Genomic DNA, 26,024 nt, shown 5'->3' with positions numbered 1-26,024 from the left:
TCCACAAATATTTTTGCCCCCAATTTTTTATTTTCCTAAGGGCAACAGGAGAAATTGGACCCCAAAAGTTGTTTTGCAATTTGTCCTGAGTAGGCTGATACCCCATATGTGTGGGTAAAACACTGTTTGGTCGCCTGGCAGAGCTTGGAAGGGAAGGACCACCATTTGACTTTTTCAACGCAGAATTGGCTGGAATTGAGATCAGACGCCATGTTGCGTTTGGAGAGCACCTGATGTGCGCAAATAGTGGAAACCCCCAATTCTAACTCCACCCCTAACCCTAATCTCAGCCCTAACCCTAGCCCTAACCCTAATGGGAAAATGTAAATAAATACTTTTTTTTTTAATTTTATTATTTTTCCCTTACTAAGGGGGTGATAACGGGGAGTTTGATTTACTATTTATGGCGGTTTTTATGTTTGGCAGCTGTCACACGCTAAAAGACGCTTTTTATTGTAAAAATAGTTTTTGCATCACCACATATTGAGAGCTATAATTTGTCTATATTTTGACCCACCGAGTCATGTGAGGTCTTATTTTTTGCGGGACGAGTTGACGTTTTTATTGGTACCATTTTCGGGCTCGTGACATTTTTTTGATCTCTTTTTATTTTGTTTTTTGGAATGCAGAAGTTACAAAAACCAGCGTTTCATGAATTTCTTTTGGGTGGTGCGTTTATGCCATTCTGTGTGCGATAAAATTGATAAAGCGGTTTTATTCTTCGGGTCAGTACAATTACAGCGATGCCTCATTTATGTAGTTTTTTTTATGTTTTGGCGCTTTTATGCAATGAAAACTATTTTGTATAAAATTATTTTTGCATCGCTTAATTCTGCGAGCTATAACTTTTTTTATTTTTTCGCTGATGATGCTGTGTGGCGGCTCGTTTTTTGCAGGACAAAATGACGTTTTCAGCGGTACCATGGATATTTATATGCGTCTTTTTGATTGCGCGTTATTGCACTTTTTGTTCGGTGGTATGATAATAAATCATTATTTTTTGCTTTGTTTTTTATTTTTATTTAAGGGGTTCGCTTAAGGGGTTAACTAATGGGGCAGTTTTATAGGGTGGGTCGTTACGGACGCGGCGATACCAAATATGTGTATTTTTATTTTGTTTCCAAAAAATGAATTTATTGGGGAATATTTTTTTTTTTCTTGAATTTATTTAGCGATTTTTATACAATGTCCCAGAGGGGACATAACTGTCCTGTGATCGGTGATCTGTCACATCACAGATCGCTGTGACAGATCAGCAATCTGTCACAGGCAGTGTGCAGGTTTCCTCCTTGCCTGCGCTTTGCAGGCACTGAGGAAGCCAGCTTCCTGCAGGTCCCCGCCGCCATATTGGACCTGCAGGAAAGGAGCCCCCCGCAGCAGCGCTGCACATTGCGCTGCCGTGGGGGGCTCAGGGAAGCACGGAGGGAGCCCCCTCCCTGCCGATGCTTCCCTTTAACCCCCGGTACACCGCGATCGTGTTTGATCGCGGTGTACAAGGGGTTAACGTGTCGGGGCGGTCCGTGACCGCCCCTGACACATTGTGCCGGGTGTCAGCTATCATAATTGGCTGACACCCGGCCGCGATCAGCGGCGCTCACCACGTGGGCGCCGCTGATCGCATTAGACATAATATTCCGTCCATGGTAATTAGGGCCCAGGGCACATGGACGGAATATTACGTCCAATGAAGGAACTGCACTTGGGTAATTATATACCTATATGAGGCTGCTCTTGCAGGCATTTGTCCAACTATGGGTGCACTAGGGCTTTTCAGCCTGGTTATTGCGCTCCGGTTGCTTATTTCAACCTCTGCTGTTTTTGCTTTCTGCACCTTTTTATCATTCAGTGCTATTAGGATCGATGCTATATTGTAAGCATTGTATATCCAGCCCTTTGGTTTGTGGTCTCTTTGCATCATTCCACATGTTTTTTGTTTTCTGCATTTTTGCACATTAAGGGTCTATATCAAGGGGGGGTGGAACCTCAGGCCCCAGGGCCATTTACGGCCCTCGATGACCTTTTATCCGGCCCCCGAGCAGATTCTCAGGGACCGCTTTCTTGGGCAGGGAGCTGTATTTTGATTGCCACAAGCTCACTAATTTCTTCTTGCTCTGTTAACGCACACCCGCAGTGTTCACTACTGAACATCGAAAGGTATGCAATGAAAGATTTAAGTCATGAAACCGGTGGCAGAGTCAGGATGTAATTTGTGGGCGGAGTTTGTACGGCCCCCGAAGGATGGTATAAATATCCAGATGGCCCTTGGCAGAGAAAAGATTCCCCACCCCTGGTCTATATAGACCTCTTGTTTAGGGACCTACCTCATGAGCCATATTACCTCATTGTCTAGGCCTGTTTCACACTTCAGTTTTTTTGTCAGTCAAAATCCGCCAAAAAGGCGAAAAGCGGATCCGTTCCTAACTGATGTGAACGGATGCCACCTGATCCGTATTTTTGATGGACCCGCCGAATGAAGAATTTTAAAGGAACCGCTCTCCGAGAAGGGGAGAGAGGGATATTTTGCATTTTCACTATTTTGGTGTAGTGTGCATACCTACAGTAGTATCTTTTCTCAATTACTTTGTTTCTCATTTGTTCCAGAATCTCCTTGAATTTCTAGCTTTTGAGGATCTTTTGGTCCACTTGACTTTGTCAGGCAGGTCCTATTTGTGATTTCTTGATTGAGAACAGGTGTGGCAGTCATCTGGCCTGGTGGGACTAGCGAATTTGAACTCCGCTTTCCAAAGATGTGGTGATCCAGTTACTTTGTTTAAAAGGTGGGGGGAGGCAGCCATCAGTTTTTCACACAGGGCTTTCTTAGGTTTTGGATTTCTTTTTAACTTCATAATGAAGACCTTAATTTAAAAACTGCAGTTTATCATTGTTTAATATGTAAATTTTGTTTGGTGATCTGAAACACTTAAAGGGAATCTGTCACCCTTTTTTGACTAAGAGCTGCCGGCATCCACATCAGGGGCTTATCTACAGCATTCTGTAATGCTGTAGATAAGCCCCCGATGTAACCTGAAAGATAAGAAAAACGAGTTAAGTTATACTCACCCTGGCGTCCGGTCCGATGGGTGTCACCGTCCCGTCTGGCGCCTCCCATCTTCATACAATGCCGTCCTCTTCTTCCCTTCCTATTGTGGCTCTGGTGCAGGTGCACTGCTCTGCCCTCTGCCCTGTTGAGGGCAGAGCAGCGTCCTGCAGTGCACAGGTGTTGGGAGAGGTCTGGCACGTGCGCACTGCAGTATTCTGCTCTGCCCTCAACAGGGCAGAGCACTGCGCCAGAGCCTCGACAGGAAGGGAAGAAGAGGACGGCATCGTATGAAGATGGGAGGAGCCGGACTGCAACACCCATCAGACAGACTGGACTGCCCCTCGGTGAGTATAATCTAACTCCTTTTTCTTCTCTTTCCCGTTATATAGGGGGCTTATCTACAGCATTAGAGAATACTGTAGATAAGCCCCTGATGTTGATGCCTGCAGCTCATAGTCCAAAAAAAGGTGACAGATTCCCTTTAAGTGTGATAAACCTACAAAAGAATAAGCAAGCAGGAAAGGGGCAAATACTTTTTCACACATCTGTATGTCTGTGGAGAAGTGGTGCGTGTAGTATACCGATGCTGTATATCACAGAGCCAGTATTCCTCACTTCTATGCATGTTTTTTTTTCTTAAGTTAATTTTATTGAACTCCTTGTAGAAAAAAATAAAGGTATACAATACTCTGTGAGAGGTGTGTTTTTTGGTTTTTTTTTTTGTTTTTTTTTTGCTAGTCAAATTACTATGTTACACATTGTCTATGGTTTGCGATAATTCCTTTCCATTATTCTTAAAAAAAAAAAAAAAAAATCTGTCATAATAAGCTGTTGGGCTACACTTGGCTTGAGCGTGTTGTCTCTGTCCCAACCTTCCATTAAGTCTCGAAACCAAACAAGACCTTAAAGTTGCAGGGGGATGTGCATTTAAAGGGGAGCGCACCACAGGCCCCACACTTCCTAGAGGTTTTCTATATACAATTTGTTTTGCTAAGCTTATCCATTGCGTAAATGATTTGTCTCTCGCATTCACCTAAGAGCTATTGCTTTGCTTTCAAGAAATAGGATTTTGTAAATAGTTGCGCATATGGTGTTGCCATGTGTTGTCTTCAGGCAGACCCAACAAACAGCCCTCTGGTGCATGTGGATGGGAGCCATAGAAACAATTAGCATGATTGACACCTCCTCCCTAAAATGAGTATAAGAACATCATCTCTGAGGTGGCAGAATGCCATGACCTTTTATTGGAAGTCATTCTTCTTCTAATTTCTTTATATCCATTTTTTGAGATGTTGATGCAGAGTTTTATTTTTTGTCTAATCTTCTCCACAGCATGGTAACCATGTAATGGGGGGGGGGGGGGGATGCTAATACTGCCTCCCATGAATCTGTCACCAGGTTTTTGACAGTTTTCTGCCTATGCACAGTGTACACAGCTGCTAATCAGTGGTGTCAGCATTCAGAGACCTGAAACTTCTGCAGGCAGCAAACAAAAGGGATTGTATCAAAATTGCAACAAGCAGCCCAGTAAGTGAGACATTGCTGGAATCGGGGTCTGTCACTACATCACGCTGCTCTCAGATTGCATGGCAAAAACTTAATGACAAATTCCCTTTAAATTATACTGAGGAAAACACCGGAGACCGGACAGTGACAGAGAGCCGGCTCTGTTCCTGGGAGGGCGGTATTTACTTGTTTTTTTTTTTAGAACTACTGCAGCCCATGATAGGCTTTCAGAAAGGGGACAACCCTTTTCTTTTTTTTTTTTTTTTTTCTTTTCTTTAACCCCTTCATGACCCAGCCTATTTTGACCTTAATGACCTGGCCATTTTTTGCAATTCTGACCAGTGTCCCTTTATGAGGTAATAACTCTGGAACGCTTGAACGGATCCTAGCGATTCTGAGATTGTTTTTTTTTTTCGTGACATATTGGGCTTCATGTTAGTGGTAAATTTAGGTCAATAATTTTTGCGTTTAATTGTGAAAAAATCAGAAATTTGGCAAAAATTTCGCTATTTTCAAATTTTGAATTTTTATTCTGTTAAACTAGAGTTGTGACACAAAATAGTTACTAAATAACATTTCCCACATGTCTACTTTACATCAGCACAATTTTGGAAGCAAAATATTTTTGTTAGGAAGTTATAAGGGTTAAAAGTTGACCAGTGATTTCTCATTTTTACAACAAAATTTAAAAAAAAACATTTTTTTTTAGGGACCACCTCACATCTGAAGTCACTTTGAGGGGTCTATATGGCAGAAAATACCCAAAAGTGACACCATTCTAAAAACTGCACCCCTCAAGCTACTCAAAACCACATTCAAGAAGATTATTAACCCTTCAGGTGTTTCACAGCAGCTAAAGCAATGTGGAAGGAAAAAATGGACATTTAAATTTTTCCAACACAAATTTTCTTTCAGCATCAATTTTTTCATTTTCACATGGGCAACAGGATAAAATGGATCCTAAAATTTGTTGGGCAATTTCTCCTGAGTACACCGATATCTCATATGTGGTCATAAACCACTGTTTAGGTGCACGGCAGGGCCCGGAAGGGAAGGAGCGCCATTTAACTTTTTGAATGGAAAATTAGCTCCAATCGTTATCGGACACCATGTCGCATTTGGAGAGCCCCTGTGTGCCTAAACATTGGAGCTCCCCCACAAGTGACACCATTTTGGAAACTAGACCCCTTAAGGAACTTATCTAGATGTGTAGTGAGCACTTTGAACCCCCAAGTGCTTCACAAAAGTTTATAACATAGAGCAGTGAAAATAAAAAATCATTTGTTTTTCCTCAAATGATTTTTTTAGCATGCTATTTTTTATTTTCACAAGGGTAACAGGAGAAATTGGACCACAAATGTTGTTGTCCAGATTGTCCTGAGTACGCTGGTACCTCATATATGGGGGGGGCCACTGTTTGGGTGCACGGCAGGGCGCAGAAGGGAATGAGCGCCATTTGGCTTTTTGAAATGAAAATTGGCTCCAATCGTTACCTGACACCATGTCGTGTTTGGAGAGCCCCTGTGTGCTTAAACTTTGGAGCTCCCCCACAAATGACCCCATTTTGGAAACTAGACCCCCTAAGGAACTTATCTAGATGTATAGTGAGCACTTTGAACCCCCAGGTGATTCATAGAAGTTTATAATGCAGAGCAGTGAAAATAAAAACTTTTTTTTTTTCCTAAAAAAAATTTTTTTAGTTGGCAATTTTTTATTTTCACAAGGGTACCAGGATAAATTGGACCCCATAAGTTGTTGTCCAGTTTGTCCTGACTACGCTGGTACCCCATATGTGGGGGGGGAAACCACTGTTTGGGCACACGTTGGGGCTCAGCAGGGAAGTAGTGACATTTTGAAATGCTGACTTTGATGGAATGGTCTGCGGGCATCATGTTACATTTGCTGAGCCCCTGTGTGCCTAAACAGTAGAAACCCCCCACAAGTGACCCCATTTTGGAAACTAGACCCCCCATGGAATTTATCTAGATGTGAGATGTGCACCTTGAACCCCCAAGTGCTTCACAGAAGTTTATAACGCAGAGCCGTGAAAATAAAAAATCATTTTTTTCCCTAAAAAAAAAATGATTTTTAGCACGCAATTTTTTTTTTTCACAAGGGTAACAGGAGAAATTGGACCCCAAAAGTTGTTGTCCAGTTTGTCCTGAGTACGCTGATACCCCATATGTGGGGAAGAACCACTGTTTGGGCACACGTCGGGGCTCGGAAGGGAAGTAGTGACGTTTTGAAATACCGACTTGATCGAATGGTCTGCGGGCATCATGTTACGTTTGCAGAGCCTCTGATGTGCCTAAACAGTGGAAACCCCCCACAAGTGACCCCATTTTGGAAACTAGACCACCCAAGGAACGTATCTAGATGTGTGATGTGCACTTTGAACCCCCAAGTGCTTCACAGAAGTTTATAACGCAGAACCGTGAAAAGAAAAAATTTTTTTCCTCAAAAATAATTTTTTAGCCCCCAATTTTTTTTTCCAAGGGTAACAGGAGAAATGAGTCCCCAAAAGTTGTTGTGCAATTTTTCCTGAGTATGCTGATACCCCATATGTTGGGGTAAACCACTGTTTGGGCACACGTCGGGGCTCGAAATGGAGGGAGCACCGTTTGACTTTTTGAATGCAAAATTGGCTGGAATCAATGGTGTCATATCGCGTTTGGAGACCCCCTGATGTGCCTAAACAGTGGAAACCCCTCAATTCTAACCCCAATTCTAACCCCAATTCTAACCCCAACTCTAACCCCAATTCTAACCCCAATTCTAAATAATCGGGGGGGTTCATTTACTTTTTATTTCATTTTGATCACTGTGAGAGTGATCAAAATGAAATAATGGAATCTGCAGTCGGCAGATTCGGGCGGGCGCACTGCGCATGCGCCCGCCATTTTCTAAGATGGCGGCGCCCATGAACCGGACCCGCCGGACACCGGGAGCGACGGGGGGACTTAGAAGGTGCCGGGGGCGGTGAGAGTGGGTGAGGGGGTTATCGGATGCTGGCAGGGCGCGGAGGGAATGGCAGGGGGGGCAGATGATGACAGCGGCGGCAGATCGCCGCTATCATTCAGTGGCGGGGGGGCGATCGCCGGTGGGGGGGGGGGGGGGGGGGGGTCGAATCGGTGTCTCCAGCCATGTCCGATGCTACAGCAGCATCGGCCATGGCTGGATTGTAATATTTCATCAATTTTCATTGATGAAATATTACTATCGCTCTGATTGGCTGTTTCACTTTTAACAGCCAATCAGAGCGATCGTAGCCACGTGGGGGCGAAGCGACGCCCCCTGTATCTGTGGGTCAGGTGACCTTTCAGTGACCCCGGTCACCCGACCCGCAGGGGGGCTTTGAATTCATGACACAGGGTATGCGTCATGGGTCGGATTGGCACCGACTTTCATGACGCATACGCTGTGTCACAGGTCGGGAACTGGTTAAATGTTTTGGCATGCTTGCATCATCTAAATAGTCACTGCCTTTTTAGATTTGTTGGCAAAATGGACAAAAAATTAAAGAAAAATGTGTGTATTCCAATGTGTACGTAGTTGGTAATTTACGACACAATATAATGCAACCATTACCACCAAAAGCAAACGTGTACTTTAGAATTCTAGAATCGTAGAGTTGGAAGGGACCTCCTGGGCCATCTGGTCCAACCCCTGCTCAAAGCAGGATTCACTAAACCATACCTAAATCCCAAGAAGAAATGCGTAGAGCAAGACGGGGAGGGGGGGAGCAGGTGAATAAGTCCCACCCAGCGGACCGGACAGCGGCAGTTTACATACATCTGAACCGATATAAAAAAGGTATTTATGCATGAAAGGTGCGGGGTCAGGGGGAAGCAAAAGTACTAAGAGAATCCTTATGTGACACACAATTGAATATCATTATATATCTCAAAAAAGAGGTGACAGATTCCCTTTAAGGTTATCACCTGGTCTTGGCTACCTGGCATTGTTGTATGTTTCAGCCATCTGTGCATGGCAACAAAAATGTAGGGTGGGGGTAATTTGTTGCACCTTTCCTGTAATGTTTGGCTATATTTACTGCCTAGTCTAGGGTATTAATGGCAAATGCATTAGTATTCATCCCGATTTCTTGTTCCTCCCAGGCTCCTCATTGTGAGCATGCCTTTTGCAATGCCTGCATCACACAGTGGTTCTCCCAGCAGCAGACCTGTCCCGTGGATCGCAGTGTGGTTACAGTAGCACATCTCCGGCCGGTCCCCCGCATCATGCGGAATATGCTCTCGAAGCTCCAGATCACATGTGACAACGCGGTTTTTGGCTGTACCACAATTGTGCGACTGGACAACCTCATGTCTCACCTTAACGACTGTGAACATAATCCAAAGCGACCAGTGACGTGTGAGCAGGGATGCGGGTGAGTCCATGTTGGTTACAAATTAATGTACCTATTAATACTTTCATCCTTATAACCGATGGCAAATGTGCTCCTAGGGGAATGCGCCCAAGAAGCTTTAATCCACAAAACCCTGGATTCAAATTATGAGATTTTCTTGTAGAAAATGATTTGGGCACTCCTAATGATGACATGGTATACAAATATAAGTACTCTACATGCATCCAACGTATGCTGCTTCCCTCATCTGAACACTCATACTAGCCTCCATGTCCTGGCTTGTTTGCCCACTGGGCATAATGTGTCCTCACCAGGTAGGCCCCGGCCAGATGCAAGAGGGTTTTGGCTCTGGAGCACCTCCGTTGCTCTCCTCCACTATCATACAATACAACGGCACTAGTTGTAGAGACAATTTCCTCAGTATAGGCATGCACTGTTTTAGAAAAGCGGTAATCGTGACAAATACTCAAGAAGAATCGAAATGTCAAATCTGTCACCAACCTCCATCACCATTGCTTTCTTTATTTGCATGTTTGCACTTGAAATGAAACCCTGCATATCTGGAATAAGTGTGCGGTGAATTTCGTACTCCTTTTACCATAGGGTCCACACCTTGTTCCACCAGCACCTCGTAACTTTGACCGAGTGCACGCTGATCTTCCCTTCTAAAACACTTTGGAAAGTCACAATTATTGTTCAGCATGATGTCTCCCCCAAATTTTAGCAACTCGTAATGTTTTAACACCAGATTCAAGCAGCTCTGCAAAAATGGGAGGAGCTGGTGTGGGGCACAGCTATGCCTACCCATCAAATTCCTCAATTGTGCCAGCGATTCTTACCTCAAGAAATGTTGCTCTAGTCCTTAACTGGAGTAACTTGTCTCATGAGGCATGCACCAAATTCATTGAAAAGGGTGTTTTACAAGCTAATTACTTTTAAATCCATAGTTTTTGGAATAAAAATTAGTTACACAATTGGATGTGTTTTTAAAAATAAAATTATCTATGATCCTGTGCTGTCCTATCTGTATACTTAGTTTCCATCCCCTGGCCAGAAGCTGGAGTATGCTTAGACACAGCCATTACAGTACATATCATGGGCACGTTTATACAATAATCTCATACAAGATCATAAGTTATAGAAAAATATATATTTTATCACATCCTGTTGTGGAACTTATTAGTCTAAGCTCTTGGTACGAAACTAGGCCTTAGTCATCAGAGAACCGATTCGTGTCAGATTTGGTTATTGTTAATTGCATAGTCATGGATGGATGTATTAATGAGGCAATAAGAGATCTGTTTTATTTTTTTATATTCTTGTGTTTTGCCCGCTCCCAATTACAACTCCGCTGTATTCCCAGTTCTCCTGGTTGCTCATAAAAATCCCTGCTTAGTGCTTTGCTCAACTCCTCTTGTATTTGGACAGTTTTTTTTCTATACCTGATTATAGTACCACTAGATGGTGGCTCAATTCTAACGCATCGGGTATTCTAGAATATGTATGTAGTTTCTTTTATGAAGATTTAATAATTCAATAATGCACCCCCAATCCTGGTATGCATGGTCCTCTCACCCCCCCCCCTTTGCTGGTATGCATGGACCCCCCTCGCCCCCCCCTTTCGTGGTATGCATGGTCCCCTTCGCCCCCCCTTTCATGGTGTGCATGGTCCCCCCCTCACCCCTAGGAAACTGCACATATACAAAAAAAAAATTTATACATGCCCATCTTTCCTGTGGTCCAGCACTGTCCCATTCTGCCGGAGGCTGGGGGAGGAGTGTGGCACTGGCGCCGGAGTACGCGCATGCCCACACCGCTCTGTCCGGCGCCATTTTCCTGAAGACACATTGCAAATGCGTCTTCAGGAAAATGGCACCGGATAGCGCTATGCGCATGCGCGTACTCTGGCGTCAGTGCCACACTCCTCCCCCAGCCTCCTCCCCTGGTCACCGTAGGAAGAGAAGCGCCGCGGCAACGCTCCTCCCGGTGAGGTAAGTATGGCGCTGGAGATCGCGATCTCCGGCGCCATACCCATTATCATACAGTACCTGTCATGGAAATCCTGCGTCGCTGATTGGTCCCGGCCGGCCGGGACCAATCAGCGACGCGGTATTTCTGTTACAGACAGACATGATAAGACGAATATATATAGAGAGAGAGATATGCCCATTGCTAAAAGGACACTTTCCTATTTGCAAATCACCTGAACAAGCCCATACAGATATTAAGCCAGTAAGGAATGCAAAAGAAGTAATCTATGTACTTATAAACGTAACAGTTTCGGTAGATTCACTCTGCATGTGCACTCCTGCTTAACCTGCCTAATCTTACAAGGAATTGGTCTTAAAGGGAAATACCATTTTAATTGACACAATATGGCACTTGTCTGCGTATCCTCAAACCATTGAGCCACAATCAGGAGTAGGTAAATGCCAAAGCGTTAGTATTTCCATTCCATTGTTGGCAAGGCCAAAAAGACATTTGTCCATCCAGTTCAGCCTATATTCCGTCCGAATAAATCCCCAGGTCTGTGTCCTTCTAAAGAACCTAATAACTGTAAGATACGATATTACGTTCCAGGAAGTCATCGAGGCCTCTCTTGAATCCCTCGACTGAGTTCGCCGCCATCACCACCTCCTCAGGGCAGTGAGAATCTGGAATTCCTTGCCTAACAGTAAAGAATCCTCTTCTACTGTATGTTGGTGGAAAAACCTTCTTTCCTCAGGATGCAGAGAATGCCCCCTTGTGACGTCACCTTCCTTGGTATAAACAGATCCTCTGAGAGAAATTTGTATTGTCACCTTATATACTTACACATGGTTATTAGATCGCCCTTCAATCTTTTTTTTTTTTTTTTTTTTTTTTTTTTTCTTCTAGACTAAATAATCCTAATTTTGCTAATCTCTCTGGGTATTGTAGTTCCCCCATCCCCTTTATTAATTTTGTTGCCCTCCTTTGTACTCTCTCTAGTCCCATTATATCCTTCCTGAGCACCGGTGCCCAAAACTGTACACAGTACTCCATGTGCGGTCTAACCAGGGATTTGTACAGAGACAGTATAATGCATTCATCATGTGTATCCAGACCTCTTTTAATGCAACCCATGATCCTGTTTGCCTTGGCAGCTGCTGCCTGGCACTGGCTGCTCCAGGTAAGTTTATCATTAACTAGGATCCCCAAGTCCTTCTCCATGTCAGATTTACCCAGTGGTTTCCCGTTCAGTGTGTAATGGTGATATGGATTCCATCTTCCCATGTGTATAACCTTATATTTATCATTGTTAAACCACATCTGCCACCTTTCGGCCCAAGTTTCCAACTTATCCAGATCCATCTGTAGCAGAATACTATCATCTCTTGTATTGACTGCTTTACATAGTTTTGTATCATCTGCAAATATCGATATTTTACTGTGTAAACCTTCTACCAGATCATTAATAAATATGTTGAAGAGAAGAGGTCCCAACACCGACCCCTGCGGTACCCCACTGGTCACAGTGACCCAGTTAGAGAATATACCATTTATAACCACCCTCTGCTTTCTATCACTAAGTCAGTTACTTACCCATTTACACACATTTTCCCCCAGACCCAGCATTCTCATTTTGTGTACCAACCTCTTGTGTGGCACGGTATCAAACGCCTTGGAAAAATCAAGATATACCACTTCCAATGACTCACCTTGGTCCAGTCTATAGCTTACCTCTTCATAAAAACTGATTAGATTGGTTTGACAGGAGCGATTCCTCATAAACCCATGCTGATATGGAGTTACACAGTTGTTCTCATTGAGATAATCCAGAATAACATCCCTCAGAAACCCTTCACATATTTTACCAACAATAGAGGTTAGACTTACTGGCCTATAATTTCCAGGTTCACTTTAAGAGCCCTTTTTGAATATTGGTACCACATTTTCAATGCACCTGTCCTGTGGAACAGACCCCGTCGCTATAGAGTCCCTAAACCTAAATAATGGCTTGTCTATTACTTAGGGCCCCGTCACACATAGCGACTCACCAGCGATCCCGACAACGAAATGACCTTGTCGGGATCGCTGGTGAGCTGCCAAACAGAGAGCTTCACCAGCTATCAGGACAGCGACACGCGGGTAACAAGCGACGCACGTTGCTTAGTTACTCGCAGTGTACGTTACATACCAGCGCGCTGGTGCAGGGAGCTGGTAACCAAGGTAAACATCCGATGTTTACCTTGGTTACCAGATTGCTCGTCTCCCTCCTGCCACACGCAGCGATGTGTGCTGGCCAGCAGGAGACCAGCGATCAAAAAAATGTCCTAGACGATCAGCATTACTCGGCAGGGGGGCCGGTCGCTGGTCAGTGTCTCACACAGCGACCTCGCTTGTGATCGCTGTTGTGTCACAAAACTTGTGACTCTGCAGCGATCTCGCTAGCGAGATCGCTGTGTGTGACGGGGGGCTTAAGTTATCTTAGTTCTCGTGGGTGTATGCCATCCAGGCAAGGAGACTTATCCATTTTAATCTTATTTAGCCGGTTTTGCACCTCTTCTTGGGTTAGATTGGTGACCCTTAATATAGGGATTTCATTTTCCACAGTGAACACCATGGAGAAGAAGGTATTTAATATATTAGCTTTTTCCTCGTCATTCTGTTACTTTTCACTCCAGATGTGGCTTAGAAATACTAATGGAAAGTACGGACATCTGACCCAGGCTAACCACTTGAATTTGGAGACCTTGGATTCTAACAGCGCAGACTCCTTTTTATTATTGCAGAGGGCTCCTTTTGTGTCGCTAGAAATCCCAGCAGCACCCATTGTTGTTCTTGGTCACTCGCCTTTTTATGAAGGCCTGTACATTGTACAAGCTTGTATTGTCTAAGTTATCTTTTGGTTCATTCTTATATGTGCAAGCCACAAACTGTACCCCGGTCGCACAATATTGGTGCTGGTCCCAGCAGCGTGTGACCAGTGCTGTATATGAAGGGGCTGGCTGCATGATCTGTTGTGCCTGAGGAATGCAAATGAGTAAAGTAAAAGTCTCTTGTATAGTAAGGGTATGTGCACACGGTCAGGATACGGCAGCGCTTTGGACACAGCACATGTCCACTGCGTTCAAAGTGCTGCCCCCTTTTGTATGCAGGTGATTCTGCATGTGTTATTTGAACCATGTGGAATCACCGCGTCCAATACATTGGATGGGCGAAATTTATCTTGCAGAGACTCGTGTCTCCACAAGATAAAGACGTGCTGCGGTCTGGCAAGACCCGCCACATGTCTGTCTCCTCAAAAAATCGGTGTCAGAGCACGCAGGGTGGACATGAAACCCCATCCACTATGCTGTAACATCTGGACCCAGCAGATGTACACAGCGTCCAACCCGCAGCGTTCACTGACCATGGGAACATACCCTAAATGTGCACATATTAGTATTTCCATAAAAGCAATGGCAGGTTTTTATTTTTTTTCTATAAAGCTGTCATAGTTTAAAAAAAAAAAATAAAATACTCTAGAATGCAGGAGTTTTAAATTGTCTTTCTCAAAGTAATGATGACAAATTAAAAATGTGACTCTGGAGCCTTCTATATAGGCTCTGGCCACACTATCAGTATTTTGTCAATAATTCACGTCAGTATTTGTAAGCCAAAACCCGGAGAGGGTCAAACATGCAGAATTGGTGCACTTGTTTCTATTATGCCTTTTCCTATGCTTGTTCCTCACCTTGGTTTAGAGGTGTATCACACTTCTGTTTTTTGACGTACGTCAAAATCCGCCATTTAAAAAAAAAAAAAAAAAATGGATCTGCCTTTTTTTTTCCTTTTTTTTTTTTTTTTTTTTTTTTTTTGGCGGATCCGTTTTTTCCCAGAGAACTTTAGCGGATCCGTACAAAAAAAAGGATCTGGTAGCATCCGTTTGTGGCAAAACGGATCCGTTTTTTCACACTTTGGCGGACGCCAAAAAATGGAAATGTGAAAGAAGCCTTAGCTTACAAATGCTGAGAAATACTGAACAAATGGTGTCCATAGCCATACAGAGATGTCAATGCTGTCGCACAGGTGATTGCATGGCTGTAATGATTGTGCACTGATTCTAGCAACACTAGAGCTGGAATAACCTGGATGTAATGTGGTCATTGGGTTTCTTCAGATACTAATGGTGAATGGCAGCATTCCTAGTGTACAGGTGAAGCCTGTATGTAATCTCAGATGTCAGGATTTTTCACCAGTGATGCAGATCAGCTGTGTAATGCCAGCTTTGTATGGGACTCTTTAATAAGGTCAAATATACAAGTGCAATTTTCATTATTGCCTGTGGTTAGATATGAGACAAACGTAGGGACATCAAGTAAATGGTGTCAACTCCGCCACATATTACTCTGAGGATATCTGCTTCCCTTACATATAGCGCTCAGTCTACTTTATTCTCCTCTCCATGAACCCTTCAGAAATGCTTGTTATGGCTTCCTGAGCCTACAGGTACTTGAATTCCCCTCCTATTAGTGAGTGAATTCTACAAATGGCTTCTCTGAATCTGGAGGACATAAATCACTACATGACTGGCCCTAAAGGAGCCGTGTTGATACATTGGCATGAGGGGGACTGACGTCTTACAGAATTGGCTGTATCCATTACGGAAGCTGCTCTTGTGGTGGTTTAGATCACTTGTACAAAGTGGTCCTCCATCCCGGAAATCCTATTTGATTGGGACCTTCAGTTCTTTTTGAAGGGCAGCCACTTCCTCTGTTTCTGTATACAGCATATACCACAGTCTCCTGGGGAATTTTTTTTTTAATGTCAGACACTTACACGACACCTATGGACACTAACAGCAGACCCTTACAACAGTAGTGTACGCTGCATCGGAGCAGGCTCAGCCTCCATATAGCAGAGTTTGGATCATTTGTCATTTACTTTTTCTGCCTCAGGAATTGCTGTTTGTGAAATATACAATTAATTGAACCATTATTGTTTGACAATTTAGTAATGTGCATGTGTTTTTTTTTTTTTTTTTTTTTTTTTTTTTTTTTCTTTTCTTAGTCTGGAAATGCCCAAAGATGAATTACCAAATCATAACTGCATAAAACATCTCCGCTCTGTAGTACAGCAGCAGCAAACTCGTATAGGGGAGCTAGAAAAATCTGCAGCTGAGAATAAGCACCAACTATCTGAACAGGTACAGTATAAAGACTAAATCCCCCACTCACCCTGATAATATTCAGGGTCCAGGAATCCAATTCTTTACCCAGTACAAAGCTGCCTGCCTTGTGCATGATGCGTCCATCCGCTGCTGCCCCTGGTGTCTGGCTACTGCATTGCCGTGTTACATCAAATATATAAGGAAGTTCAGAAAGGGGATAAGTGGCGTGTGCCTCATAATGAACTTGGTGCATCTTACTCAATCACGCTCCTTCGTAAGACTGACCTTTAGCATGCCTGTATTGGTGAATTCATCCCTTGGTTATCTGCAGTAACTCCATAGGTGTGAGCAGTCTGACCTCCGCTCTATTGAAATGCCACTTATTGTAGATGTGCAGTGTCTGGATGCTTATTGCCCAGCTTGTGGGTAGGTTATCACACAGCGTACATTAATTGCCTATTTAAATATAATGCAAGTCAAATCACCACTCAAGCTTTTAAGCTTTTTTTTTTTCTCTTCCCAGCACTGAAGTGGTGCTTCTAACGTAAGGTCCCTGCCCCTACTTAACTCACCTACCGCCGGTTTCACCTTTATTCAGCGCTGTTCCGTTCCCACCTCGCCATCTTGTGACCACAACTTTTGACTGGCTGGAAGTCGGAAGTTGCTCTACAAGAGCTCTGAGAGCCAGAACAGAGCCCTGATAGACTTGGGGTACCGTTACACCTAGCGACTCACCAGCGATCCCGACCAGCGATATGACGCGGTCAGGATCGCTGGTGAATCGCTAGGTGGTCGCTAGTGAGCTGCCACTCAGGCAGATCTCACCAGCGACATCGCTGGTGTCGGGGGTCGCTACTTACCTGTCAGACGCGGCGATCCTGCGTCCTCCCACCCGGCTCCACGCGTCGCTCGTCATCACAGCAGGAAGCGGCCGACGAGGAATGGTCCAGCAGCTTCTCGCGCGATCAGCGATAACCAGCGGGGGAGCCGGTCGGAGGCAAGTATCACATGCAGCGATATCGCTAGCAATATCGCTGTAACGTCACAAAATCGGTGACTTTACAGCGATATTGCTAGCGATATCGCAGTGTGTAACGGGGGCTTTACATTGATTAGGTACCTCCGGGTCTCTACATCAAATAGTGAAGCGATCCAGCAGATCACAAACCGCAGGAGACTGAGGGGAGTGGCGGTAATAGAAAGTGAAGATGGCAGCGGTTAAGTAATTTAGATTAGAAGCACCACTCCACCGATGTAATAGACAAAAAAACGCTGCATTGGTGCATTTATATGGATTGTTTTTTCAGTTTAAATCCACAAAACTACAATATCCTGATCTATACCTTCATGACAGAACAGACTGTGTTCAATATAGCACTTTAAAATTGTATTGGAAAGTAAGTAAAACTAACAAAACTGAATGCAGTTTAATGTTGGGTAGTAAACACCGCAATAAAAAAATGCTGCCCTAACGACCAGTGGATCCATAGCTAAAGAACTGATGCTTCGGGAGTGTAACCTGACTTATCCTTTCATTTGTTTTAGAAACGGGACATTCAACTCTTAAAGGCGTACATGAGAGCGATCCGCAGTGCCAACCCAAACCTACAGAACTTAGAGGAAACTATAGAGTATAATGAAATTCTCGAGTACGTAACATCTTTCTATTTAACGGTTTTTGTGTTTTAGCTCCTATATGTAAGCAATGTTATCAGGGATTCCTGAAAACAACAAGGCCGATGACTTTACCTCTAGAGAATGTAAACCAATTCTAGTCTGCACCGCAGTAAGTGTATCTAAGCTGGCTAGACGTATGAAATGCTTAACCACCCATACACAAAGCCATTGTGTGGCATTATGGCTACCCCATTAGGTGTAACCTTTTGAAAAGTTTTCCTGGGGTAAAAGATTGGATTTGTTTTATGAATTTAATTTTATAAAATTTACAAAATAAGTGAAGATTTTATATGGGTTACGTGGTGACCCTCATTTGCGTGTTTCCACCAGCCATTCCTAGACCTTTCTCATCTCCACCACAGACAATCCTATTTTCTTGGCACTAAGTAAAAGCTCTCTTAACCCCTTCACGCCGCAGCCAATTTCCATTGTTTCCAGTCTTCCAAGTGCCACAACTTTTTTTTTTTTTTTTTTTTTTTTTTTTTGTTGACATACGCATGAGGGCTTCTATATTGCGGGATGAATTTTACTTTTGATTGGCACTGTTCATTTTATCATATGATGCGCTGGAACGTGACAAAATTCCAAGTTCCTTGGTATTGCAAAAAAGTGTAATTCAAACTGACCTGGCAATGATTCTCCAGGTCAGCATAACTACTATACCAGTGACAAACATTTGTTGGTTTTGTTTTTTCATAATTATTTAAAATTTTTTTTTTTTTTTTTTTTTGCTTGTCTCGCCGTTTTCCAATACCTATAACGTTTAAACTTTACATGATTTGAGGCTGTGTGAGGGCTTATCTAATGCACCCTCAGCTGACTCTTTCAGTGGTGCCATTTTGGAGTAGATGCAATGTTTTGATCACCTTCTATTGCAATAGGCAAAAAATAAACGTAATTCTGGGTGTTTTTTAATTTATTTTAGTTTTCTTTCTTGTTACTGTTTACCCATTTGTAATAATTGATTGTTGATTTAAGTTGATTGAGTTTTATTGCTTTATTTTTAATAAGGCCAAAGGGGTGTTTTTGAAAAAAAAAATTTCCCAACCTTGTACTGTATTTATTAGCCCCCTTAAGGAGCTTGAACCTGTGACCAGCTGATCACTCATACTGTACTACTGTACACAGCTCTGCTATCAGGGTCTCCTATGAATGCCAGATAAACAATGACTATCACAGGAGAACAGTAATGACAAGCACGGAGGTTTTCAGCAGACCCCAGGCTGCCCCATGAACACGTCATGGGCTCGTAGAATGACAGTGGCATTTAACAAGTTAACAGCTGTGGGTGCTTTTCTGCTCCACCTACAGTTCTTAGAAGCAGATGATGACTGAATAATTCAGCCATCTGCTGGGAAAGATGCAGGTTCGGATTGTGAGCCCGCATCAGTCAGGGACCAGACATATGGTGTAACGCTATGTCATATATCGAGGAGGCATTGGCTGTTTTCTCCTTGCCCAGCCAGGCACTGGGAAAGGAGCTAAACTGCAGCCCCATTTACGTTTATGGGATTGGATACAGGTCACCAGACTGTTGGGGTGGCTGCGAGTGCCACTTACGGAAATCCTAGGTTTCTATGGAATTTCACAGTGGGATATATCCTAGTGATATGCCAACATTCTGGAGAGCGGTTTCTCCATATTACAAAGAGGTTTCTGTAATGTAGACTGACAAAATATAACTAGGCTGTTAGGAATTGCATCTTCCGCTTGGCAATAAGTCAGTAATTTGCTGCATAGATTTGTTTGAAATTCCAGCGATTTGATTTATTTTTTTTTTCCTTTTCAAGGTGGGTGAACTCCTTACAGCCGGCACGTGTGACTCGCTGGGGAGGCATGATCTCCACGCCAGATGCGGTGTTGCAAGCTGTCATCAAGCGTTCTTTAGTGGAAAGTGGCTGCCCAGCGTCCATAGTAAATGAGCTGATAGAGAATGCCCATGAACGCAACTGGCCTCAAGGTTTGGCTACTCTTGAGACGAGGCAAATGAATCGGCGATATTATGAGAACTATGTGGCAAAACGAATCCCAGGAAAGCAGGCTGTGGTGGTGATGGCCTGTGAGAACCAACACATGGGAGAGGACATGGTTTTAGAGCCAGGTTTGGTGATGATATTTGCTCACGGGGTTGAAGAAATTTAATTGCACACCGATGAATATATGCACTCCTTGTGCTGCTCCACATGTGCCGTCCTTTTCAGAAGGCAGGGTCTTGTATCCCAAGCTAATCTCTTAACATATAAAGTCTCTGGACCCCACTCTTGCTACTGATGCCAACGAGTGTGGAGTAAGGACTTTCTGCTGATTTTTGAAGACACTCTAAGGGCGCATCATCTGATTTGTTGTCCTTCACAGTGCACTATGACGTCAACTTGTTACAACTTCAAGCAATCCATATTCATTTCCTTATTTCTGCTTAATGTTTGCTGAAAAGAAAATGGCCCATGATGCGTAAAGCAAACATCAACAATATGCCGAAGTGCAGAAGAAACAGTAGCAATGTATGAAGGAGCAGAGGCATTTTTAATGGAGTTCCGGGCATTGTCAATGAGGTGCAGAGGCATACTCTTAAATCACTGGTATCTGGAACAAGATATGCTATGACTTGAACTTTTGACTTGTGCAAACCACTGTGGACTTGGATTTTGCAGGAGAATTTTGTGCAAGTAGGCTAGAATAAAAAAAGTAGATATTTTTTTAAACCCTCCGTCATTGGCACCATCTTCAGATGTTCACATTATTTTGGTTTTGCCACAATAAATTAGCAGCAATATGCAGCAGACAATGCAGCTGTTCCATAGCAATCCTGACACTCATTCTGTCTCATGTCATTTCCATCCATAGATGTGAACAAATAAGGGTACCACACTGCAGCTTTTCTTTATCTTGAATGAATGGAAAAAGCAGTGGCTATAAATTCCAGGTGCTTTTGTGAAAATGTGTGGTGGCGTGTGTTTTGGGTTTCACTCCCAACCTCTTAACAAAAGGGAACATGGAGCACAAAAATAAATGGCATGACACTTTGTTTATTTTTTCTTTTGTTGGGCTTGTGTATAACTTTCTTACATATGTTATATGTTTTGAGCATAGCTTTTTTTTTTTTTTTTTTTTTTTTCTTCCCCAATTTTGATTTCCTTTGTTGTAGAATTGTTGTAGTTTGACTCTGATATGCAGCAGTTTCCCCATACTCAACAGGTATAAAGTTAGGGGATAACCTTGCATAACCTCAGCCAATACGGACATAACTGAACTAGCCTTTCATTATCTACAGTGTTCTATAAATCTACTTTTTTGTCCTATGTTGATTCCGCACACATCCACTAATCAGGAACCATATGGTTTACCTATTGACCATATAGGGTTTTTTTTTTGTTGTTTTTTTTAAACTTGGAACTATTCAAAGAAGCACTCTAGTGATATTTTTAAGGATGTTTGTGAAAATTGTTGTAATTACTGTGATTGGGTGCAGTACTCGCGCCATGTAGTCAGGATGCTGACAAGTCCAATTGGACTACGAGAATCTGCAGAGGAGCATGGAAGGGGCTTTAAGGGTAATTCTTAGTTTGATATTTTGATATTTTTACACACAGGATGCTGATGTCCTTTACAAATGGAAACCTTTCAAACCGTTGGGCCGCCTTCACACATTCAGTATTTTGGTCAGTATTTTACATCAGTATTTGTAAGCCAAAACCAGGAGTGGGTGATAAATGCAGAAGTGGTGACGTTTCTATTATACTTTTCCTTTGATTGGTCCACTCCTGATTTTGGCTTAATCAGAAGAAAAATATAAATGCAGACGTGGTGCACATGTTTCTATCACCCACTCCTGGTTTTGGCTTGGAAATACTGATGTAAAATATTGACCAAATACTGAACGTGTGAACATGGCCTTAGGTGAAAAAAATACCAGATTGTGGTCAATTAAGCCTGGAAACCCCTCTCCCCTAAGTTTATCATATTGATGTGTGCACGATCCATCTATTGATGACCTATCCTTAGGACTGGTCAACACTCGGCACCCCCACCAATCATCTGTTCCAATCCATTTACTATTTGCATTTGGCTACTGCCAGATCATCCCCCTCCACCTTGTTATTGATGACCCTTCCTATGGGCGCAGTCTAATGGCTGTATAAATCTGACAAAGATTGGATTGCAATGCTAAAGGTACCGTTACACTTAGCGATGCACCAGCGATCCCGACAACGATATGACGCGGTCAGGATCGCTGGTGCATCGCTAAGTGGTCGCTAGTGAGCTGCCACACAGGCAGATCTCACCAGCGACATAGCAGGGGTCGGCGGTCGCTACTTACCTGTCAGACGCGGCCATCCTGACGTCCTCCCGCCCGCGTCCATGCGTCGCTCATCTCCACAGCAGGAAGCGCCTGACGAGAAATGGTCCAGGACGTTCTCGCGCCACCAGCGATGAGCAGCGGGGGAGCCGGTTGGAGGTGAGTTTCAGACATAGCGATATCGCTAGCAATAACGCTCCTGCGTCACAAAATTGGTGACGTTACAGCGATATTGCTAGTGATATCACTATGTGTAACGGGGGCTTTAAAATGGCCAGTGAATTGCGCAACCCGAGTGTGACAGCTGCATAAAAATATGTAAAGTTATTACGCTCCGGTCTGGAGATATGCTGGCCAGTCCGGCATTGCATTTCGATCTGTCTTATTTATACGGCTGTCTGACTGCGCCTTAAGGAAAGGTAATCGATTTAAGTCTGGAAAACCTTCCCTCCCCCCCTCCTTTCGTGGAAGTGCTTCTTTAATCGCCAAAAAAGGAAGTGTTGACTGACTAACCATTCATAAAGGTATGTAAATAACAATAAAAAAATAACAAAAACAAACTTTTTTTTTTTTTTTAATGATTATTTTTATATATTGTAGCCGAACCCAGCTGCATTTCTGCTCGTCTCTTCTCGTATGGAGCAAAACTTGAATTAAACATTTCTGACTCCAGTGCGCCTCAACCGTATTTTTTTTTTTTTTTTCATTTATTTCTCAGTGGTCTTTAAAAAGCTTTGTATGTATTTTCAGTGTCACTTTAAATGTTTTGTGGTTATTGTATTTTTGCTTTCTTTTGTTATATTAGGTTTTATTTTTCTTATACGTAAAATATTGTACATTTTGTGCATTTTTGTTCTCCAATTCACTGTAGATTGAACCATGATGGAAATGAGTCCTGTCAGTTTTCACGATCTGCCTTTTTGAAGACTTCGTTAGTATGTGTATTTCGTGCCAAGGTACATTTATTTGACGTGCCCATGGCATACAGCAGAGCTTTGGTACATGAGCTATTACTTCAGAAGGATAATCCCTCATTTACATACAGATATTACATGCCTTCTGGAGATGGCATTTTTAATCTCCTTGGATGTGTATTTCCTTTTTCAGTTTCTTTTCCGGGAGCTTAGAAAAAATTCTGGGTATGATGCTCACATAATAAGATTAGGTAATTACTGGAAAATACCACTATCTAAAAGATTGGCTACATGCAGTGTTCTATAATCTAAATATACAGAGACTTGTACAGAAATCATAGATATTGGGTTACTTGCTGATCACATCTATAAATTTCTCCCTGTTAATGAGTAACGTACTAACGATATAATATATGAACTCCAAAATGCTGCATTAAAAGGCTGTTACAATGCAGTGACTATTTAGACCTGCTGTGGTTTTCTGCCACAACTCCGCCAAGTAGATATTAGCATGTTGTATAGCGTGGCTTACACTTTGTAGTTGAGAACTGGGCAATGTATTACTTCAGCCAGTGCAAAATCTATTCACTTTAGAATATGACTTCTCTTGCAGAGAGGCTAAAACTATTCTGCAGCAATCTTGTTTTTTTATCTTCATTTTAATGCAGGGTTTAAAAAAAATTAATTTTGGATTTAAAAGTAATGGGAAACCTAAAATCAGGTTTCTCTTTCCTTCGGGATCCGCTTCTGGCTGTGGCTCAAAAAATAAAATTGGGAGTGGTGTTTTTCCAACCACTTGAAGAGCAGGGAGTAGGATGAAAGGACAAATGACAAGTGGTTCCCATCGTTCCTTGTTTACTTTTTTGCAGCAATTCTATGCCACGTGAGTTTCCGCCAGTTACTTGCCTAGATGTGGTCTCGGGTAGTGCAAGATTGCTGTGGCCAGTGATTGCCTGTAGCCGTCACGTGAATCTGAATATACATGATGTCATTTATACAGTGGAGTAGGCAAAGATTAGCTGGAACCACTGGAGCAATAGGGTGTTTAAACAGGTGACTTTTTTTTTTTTTTTTTTTACCCCTGGTTCAGCTCCTTTTTCTGGTTTTCCTTAATAAAGCCCACCCTAAAATCACCCTTTATAACCCTGAATGCATGGACTTGTGTAGATCCTGCAGTCTGTGCCATGTGTTTCTCTTTTGAGCCTTATTACCCCATTACATCATTGAACACCTTTAATTCTAACACTGATGTTTTAAAATGTAAATTTACTTTTGGGTTATGTCTAAATTTTGGTTTTCTATTTTTTTTTTTTTTTTTTTTGTTTGTTTTTTTGTAGTTAAACATCCTCCAGAACATGGTGGCCCTAAAACTATGCTGGTATGCATTTTAGGACCCAAATTTTTATTTGGATCTGTTGACCATTTTATATGATTGTTGCTCATCAAATCTGGAGGGGATTGACTTTTCCTCTGCCCCATCACTGTTCCAACTTACAAAGTACAAGTGTAAAGCCAGTGTCAGACTTGTGACAAACTCGCACGAGTCTCTTACTTAATACCCAGCACTCTGCACCGGAGTGCTCATCTGCATAGAAATACATACAGCCACACAGTCTGGTCCCGGGTATTGAGGTGCGAGTTTCTCGCAAGTGTGACCCCAGCCTAAAGTGAACTGACTGATGAACTAATATTCTGTTGCAGAGTAATAAAGAATACTCTGACATTGCATCCTGCAAAACAATCACTTGCTGAAAGTTGGCTTGCCTTCATTAGCTTGGTGCTCACCCTGCACCTGGGGCATAGCCCCCTTGTAGCTACACCCAGGTTTGGTTGCTGTCATTCAGTGTACAATCTATACATATATTAATAATATTTTGAAGGATTAGTATTATGAAGGCATGTATCACTTATAAAATCTATAGTAAGAACATAGCCCAATTTCTTACAAGGTTAACAGTTGGGGAATACTTGTTGACTTGATCAGAGCTTGCTTTCATATTCACAAATTGCTTAGGCTACTTTCACACTTCAGTTTCTTGACGTCACAATCAGTTGGCTTGACGGATCCGTCGCAGATTGTGAACCTGGCAGGTTTATATACATTTGGGGCTGTGGATATTGGAGCATGCCCAATTAAAAAAAACAAAAAAAAAAACGGAATCCGTCGGACGGATCCGGCGCCCATAGGCTTCCATTCTAGCAAACGACGGACTACACCGGATCCGTCGCTGTCCGACTTAATGACAGAGACAAACGTTCCTATGTCTGTCTCCATCCAACTGACAATTTCCGACGGATCCGGCGAACGACGGATGAAACGTGCGGCCATCAGTCGTAATCCATCGCTAATACAAGTCTAAGAGAAAAAAATGGATTCGGCGGCATCACTGGCCGGATCCGTTTTTTTCAAAATTTGACTGATTGCGACTGATGGCAAAAAACTGAAATGTGAAAGGCCTTAGTAAGCGATAAAATACACATGGAAGTGTGAGCTTGTATGTTTTCTGTGTAGTGTCTGTTTCTCTCTATTATCCTGTAGGATTTTGTCTCTGAATTTCATTGGCTTTCAGCTATCTGACCCAGAGATGTGAACACTCCCTTGAGCTTCGACCGGAATTCATTGTTGTGTACCTGTGTAAATTGTGCAATCTTCGTATGGCTTTGACTTTCCTGTATGTATCGCAGTGTGGCATTTTGAATTTAGGTTCATTTGTGGAGGAAAAAAAAGCTCTAGAAATATTTGCTTAGGTCATTTTGTTCTCAGTCTTCATGCATCTCACATACTATTTAAAATATACTTTAAAATGAAAGTGCATATTTTTTTGAGACAAGTATGAATAAACTTTTTATAAAAACTATCTACATTTGTTTGGTGTTTTTTTGTCTAAAGTAAAAAAAAAAATTCAAGCAGAAGACTCATCAGGAATGTCTTTAATCTCTATATTTTTAAACCTGGAATGGGTGTTTCGTTTGTTTGTTTTTTTGCCCCAAAAAAAAATAAAGCGATGAAAATGATAGGTCATCTGCCTTTCCAGTGACTTATTGTGAAGTATTGCGGGTCTTCTTAGTAGAAAAACTCGAATACATATGTTTCTTTTAAGCGATTG

The 26,024-nt window shown here is 42.6% G+C and overlaps 1 protein-coding gene across 1 annotated transcript in view; it reads left to right on the top strand.

The window, feature by feature from the left end:
* The window catches only part of RNF41 (ring finger protein 41), a 109,470-nt gene extending 83,695 nt beyond the window's left edge, over positions 1–25,775 (top strand). Inside the window, exons 3-6 of the mRNA XM_073565152.1 lie at positions 8,665–8,936; positions 15,930–16,065; positions 17,575–17,678; positions 19,497–25,775. Of these exons, the coding sequence (XP_073421253.1) occupies positions 8,665–8,936; positions 15,930–16,065; positions 17,575–17,678; positions 19,497–19,848 (864 nt within the window). The 3' untranslated portion in view covers positions 19,849–25,775. The remainder of the gene's footprint in view (positions 1–8,664; positions 8,937–15,929; positions 16,066–17,574; positions 17,679–19,496) is intronic.
* Positions 25,776–26,024: the final 249 nt, after the last annotated feature.

This window comes from Dendrobates tinctorius, unplaced genomic scaffold (genome assembly GCF_039654945.1).
Source record: "Dendrobates tinctorius isolate UK_male_01 unplaced genomic scaffold, ASM3965494v1 ptg000561l, whole genome shotgun sequence".
Lineage (NCBI taxonomy): Eukaryota > Metazoa > Chordata > Amphibia > Anura > Dendrobatidae > Dendrobates > Dendrobates tinctorius.
The sequence above is the reverse complement of the archived record's forward strand: the minus strand, read 5'-3'. Positions and strand labels throughout refer to the sequence as shown.